This window comes from Humulus lupulus, chromosome 2, assembly GCF_963169125.1.
Source record: "Humulus lupulus chromosome 2, drHumLupu1.1, whole genome shotgun sequence".
Classification (NCBI taxonomy): Eukaryota; Viridiplantae; Streptophyta; class Magnoliopsida; order Rosales; family Cannabaceae; genus Humulus; species Humulus lupulus.
This window is the reverse complement of record NC_084794.1, coordinates 276179524-276184211: the sequence shown is the minus strand read 5'-3', so window position 1 is coordinate 276184211 and position 4688 is coordinate 276179524. Positions and strand designations below refer to the sequence as shown.

The 4688-nt window shown below is 26.5% G+C and overlaps 1 protein-coding gene across 2 annotated transcripts; it reads right to left on the bottom strand.

The window, feature by feature from the left end:
- Positions 1-669: 669 nt before the first annotated feature.
- Positions 670-4091, bottom strand: LOC133819477 (bidirectional sugar transporter SWEET17-like). Of its 2 annotated transcripts, none has more exons than XM_062252741.1 (7): positions 3885-4091; positions 3733-3769; positions 3404-3614; positions 3140-3301; positions 2405-2524; positions 1226-1513; positions 670-1042 (listed from the first exon to the last, which is right to left on the bottom strand). In XM_062252741.1, exons 1-6 carry the CDS (start codon positions 3889-3891, stop codon positions 1343-1345), a joined length of 708 nt encoding a protein of 235 aa, XP_062108725.1. In that variant the 5' UTR covers positions 3892-4091; the 3' UTR covers positions 670-1042; positions 1226-1342. The 2 variants fall into 2 exon arrangements, with proteins under 2 accessions (XP_062108725.1, XP_062108724.1); XM_062252740.1 differs by having other exon boundaries at positions 3858-4077.
- Positions 4092-4688: the final 597 nt, after the last annotated feature.

Here is a 4688-nt window from a genome sequence, read left to right as displayed (position 1 = left end):
ATCAATTGATACTCTCTGTTTGCAAAAGCTACATAGTTTGGTACCCTCTGTGCTTTTAAATTTTGAATATTCTCATAATACCCCTCATTTAATGATTTATTTGATTTTCAATTGTTTTATTATTTTTAAATGATTTAAATATATTTTCACAATGCATAAAATAAAATAAATGTTTAATTAAAACTTTAAAATCAAAATTATTTTAAAAATAATTTTAATTAATTAAAAACTGATTAAAATCTTATTAATTAACTTTAAATAAACTCAAATTTTAATTAACAAGTCAATCCAAATTTGAAACAAAAAAATGTGGGTGAGATTGGGTGAAATATAAGTTTTTTTCATTAATTAAATTTAGGTTTATTTAAAGTTAATTAATAATATTTTAATTAGTTTTTTAATATTTTAACTCCAATTTTTGTTTTTTTTAGTTAATTAAATTTATTTTAAATTAGTTTGCTAAAATTATTTTAAATTTTTAATTAAATATTTATTTTATTTTATGAATTCTGAAAAATATATTTAAATCATTTAAGAATAATAAAACAATTGAAAATTAAATAAATTACTATAATGAAGGGTAATATGAGAATATTAAAAATTTAAACGCACGAAGGGTACCAAACTATGTAGTTTTTGCAAACAAGTGATATTAATTGATAATTATCATAAACAAATAGTACCAAATTTGTATTTTGATAAAACATGAATACCATATGAGTATCTACCCTTTTTACTTTTGCTAAATCTTTGTTCTAACCCCACTGTCCCATTCTCTGTTCATTGAATCATAATAGGATACTTGTCCATAATTTAATCTCTTCCCAAGTCTTGTTTGGAAACAAAAAAATGGGAAATAAAAAAAAAAATTGACTCGCTTCCTAGCAAAAAGAAGACAATCCAAATAAAGATGCAATCTTTACAACAAAAAAAATAGCACACCTTCAAATCTTCAATAAATGTATATTTAAATTCTTTAACATAAATTTGTATTAATCAGATCATAGCCGATACTCTTTGGCTGATCCAATGGAGCACTGATCTGCAAGTTGAAAGACATATCGTTAAGAGTTACATGTCAGACTCTGGGGAAAGATCAGTGGAAAAATTATTGTTTGGAAGCATGGAAAATAATAATGATCAATGAGTAGTGATTAAGTTACATGCATATCAATTATTAAACTATTGGAATGAACAAGTATATGTATGGTTTCAGATTTCTTACCAGCTAGAGGAGCACCCATTGGTGGCTGATCTTTCAGCTAAATATGCACAATTAGGCTTGAAGAATTCTCCATATATATCCCAAACACATACATGTATATATATATATATATATGTCTTAGTGGGAGGAAGAGGAGGATGTAATGAGCCTTTCTGATTGGCAGCCTTGTTCCAGAAGTGCATCTGAATCTGATACAACAATTTTATTTATGCATGGTTTTGAATTTCTGTATATTGCATACAGTACCAGCTGTGCTATTCCAAGCATGAACCCAATTCCATTTGGTACCTAAAATTAAATTAAACACACAAAATTATTAATGTATTATATACATTAGGGTCCCACTAAGTTAAAAAATCTTGCCATAAGTGTGTGTAATATTTTGATGTAAAAAGTATGTACATATATCATTACTCATAAATTATTGCCAAAAATATTAATTAGTTTAGTATTAATATGTATACATATACAAAATTTATATCTAAATTTAATGTAACTTATTATGTTACTTCTCAACTTTTATTTTGTTTATGAGTAGCTAAAAAAGATGTCATGTGGATACAAAATCAAATTTGTTTGGCAATATATCAAAATTAACCTGAGATCAGCATTCAAAATCAAAGGGAAAAATCACACTTTTTATTGAAATATTCAAGCACAATTTTATTATGCAAAATTAGATTAAATACATCAAAATAATCTAGAGACGTCTCTTAATTTTTTTTCTGTCAATTAACAATTTTGTTTCTTCAAGCATCATTCATAAGCATTTGCATATTATCTTCTTCAAAATCTATGGTATTTGTTACGAGGGATTGGGTTTTTGGGAAAGGAAATGTGAAACCAAACGAATGCTTAATATGATTTTTGGTGGTAGGTTTATGCTTTAATTGGGTCCCATTTTAAGTATATTTTTTGGGTAATCACAAACTCTTTGTACAATTGACTTTGAGATTCCTTTAATCTCAACCCTTCTTAACTAAAACTCACTAAGTAAATACTTATACCATTACTCTTAAAATTATGTGTTATATTATTTTATATAATATAATATTAGATTAAATAATGTGAAAAAATATGATTCGTCATTTGTGAATAAAAGGCAATTTATTAATTGATGTTAGGATTGTTGTCAAGGCAAGTAGCAATTAATTGATGATAATGATAATAATAACTTACCATGAGGAAATAATCTTGTACAAGAATAGCATATAAAGTCCAAATTCCACCATTGAGAAATTGAAAAAATGATAAAAGGAATGGCATGTACTCCACGCTCTTCCTCGTCACCACAGTTTTCTGCATATATATACACATTAATTATCATCAAATTATATATTAATTAAAACTCAATTATATATCTTCATAACTTATTAAGTTTTAATTTTAATTATTTGTGTTCAACGATAAAAACAAAAGACTACAACAATAAAATTAAAACAGATATCGATAAGTTGAATTTTAGGATTGTCCGATAAATTTTATTATTTATGAATTGTTACCACACTAAACAAAAATAAACCTATATATAATTATTTTTCTTTTTTTTTTTCCAACGAACAATACTATAGCTAGCTTCATGAAAACGAAATGAGAGTTTAAATATCATTATATGAAGACCACTTAAAACTATATAATACAGATCAGGATAACTTCCTTGTAAAATAATTATTAATAAGTTTACAATAAATCATTAAGATATATAAACTTGCTCTAAACGTAATATTAAAAAAACAGAGAGAGAAAGCATAATAATAAATAATGATCACAAATAAAATATACATTTCGTATTCTGACCCATTACACTTGGAAAAGTCATTAATAAAGCAAGGCTTTGATATTATTGGAGCTTTTTTAATTATATATATGTATATATTTATAAAAAGAAGAGTTGATGAATTGATAAGATCATACCATGGCAGCAAGAGGTGATCCATACATGATGATATTAAGGCCAGCACCCAGAAACCCCATTGCATTAATACGAGCATCTTTGTCCATAGCTAACTGAGTTACTAAAATGGCTACTCCAAAAAAACCCACATCCAATATTCCCACCAAAATGCCTGTCTTTGCCTGGAATATATATATATATAATTAATAATAACAATAATAATACAACTCTAATTTTAATTCTATAAATATATATATATGTATGTTAATTACACTAATTAATACCCTCATCTTTGGGTGAGCATAAATAAGAAACAAGGAAACGTAGATTATCTCCACAAGGCTCCCAAAACCATTGACAATGGCCACAACCACTTCTCCTGACTTGGTCAAACCGTAGTAAGTCCACAACAATGAGCTTAGCAGTGTACAAATGTATGGAAGGCTCTCAAAGTCTTCTGTCGAACCATGTTTTACAATTCTCCAAAATGTTCTTCTGCATATAATACCACACACATGTATACATATAATAATGAAATTGTATATGTGCATCGATCTATATATATGCCATATACCATGACTTGAATTTATAATATGTATAGCATAAAACTTACGCTGGAGAAAGAAACATCAGCACTGAAATGATGGTCCCTGCAAAATAAGAAAAAGAGAGATAGTTCTAGGAAATCAGCATGATCATAAAAATATTTGTGTGTGTATATATAGGGAGATCTGTTACCTATGACTTCAACAGAGAAAATCAAACCTTCCATGGTTAGCACAGAGGAATGTGTTTGGGAGAAGAGACTTGTTGAAAGTGGTAGCTGGATTTTCTTTTTGTCAAAAGAGAAAAAATAGAGTAGTCATTTCTTATATAAAGCATGTGTGGTCACCATATTTGTTATAAAGTGGTCTTAAAAGCTTTTTCTATTTTTTTATTATTTTGTGCTATTTTTTTGGGGATATTTTTTTTCAAGGTTTCTCTGTTGTTGACAAAATTTTACAAATCTGACCAAGCAACTAGTTGTACATATCATCCTTAATTAATATATATATATATATATTTGTATAATGGTCAATTAATCAATAATGCAAGTAACTCATATTTTGTATTTTTACATTTTAGTCCTTCCATTTCAGTACACAAAACAAAGACCAACCTCATGTGTGAAAGGTCTAATGCAATTTATGAAGAAATGAAGTACTTACGATGCAAAACACGACAAAGCTTTAGTAAATATATAATTTTAAAAGACGTTTTTGTATATATTTATATTATATGTATTTTTGTGGTCGATCCTTAATTATTGTGTTACTGGTTATGTCTTTTTCTTTAAGTTCAAAATTATTTGTTCAAAGATCATAGTGGATAACCAAAAATGTCTTGTCTGCAATTAAAAGTGTGCACATAAATTTATATAACTAAAAATATTAATAGTGGTTAGCTAGCTGTTTTCTATAGCTATATATATATATATATATATATATATATATAGATAGATGGAAATTAATAATGGTGAACATACATATCCAACATTGCTTATTATAATATATATTTTTTCAAACCGAA

What these genes read in the sequence shown, in the direction of transcription:
- LOC133819477 (XM_062252740.1), bottom strand. Translation starts at nt 3,891, where the DNA reads ATGGAAGGTTTGATTTTCTCTGTTGAAGTCATAG. An exon ending in TTTCTCTGTTGAAGTCATAG is followed by an intron (nt 3,770 to 3,857) that starts GTAACAGATCTC and finishes CTTATTTTGCAG; the next exon opens with GGACCATCATTTCAGTGCTG. An exon ending in ATGCTCACCCAAAGATGAGG is followed by an intron (nt 3,302 to 3,403) that starts GTATTAATTAGT and finishes TATATATTCCAG; the next exon opens with GCAAAGACAGGCATTTTGGT.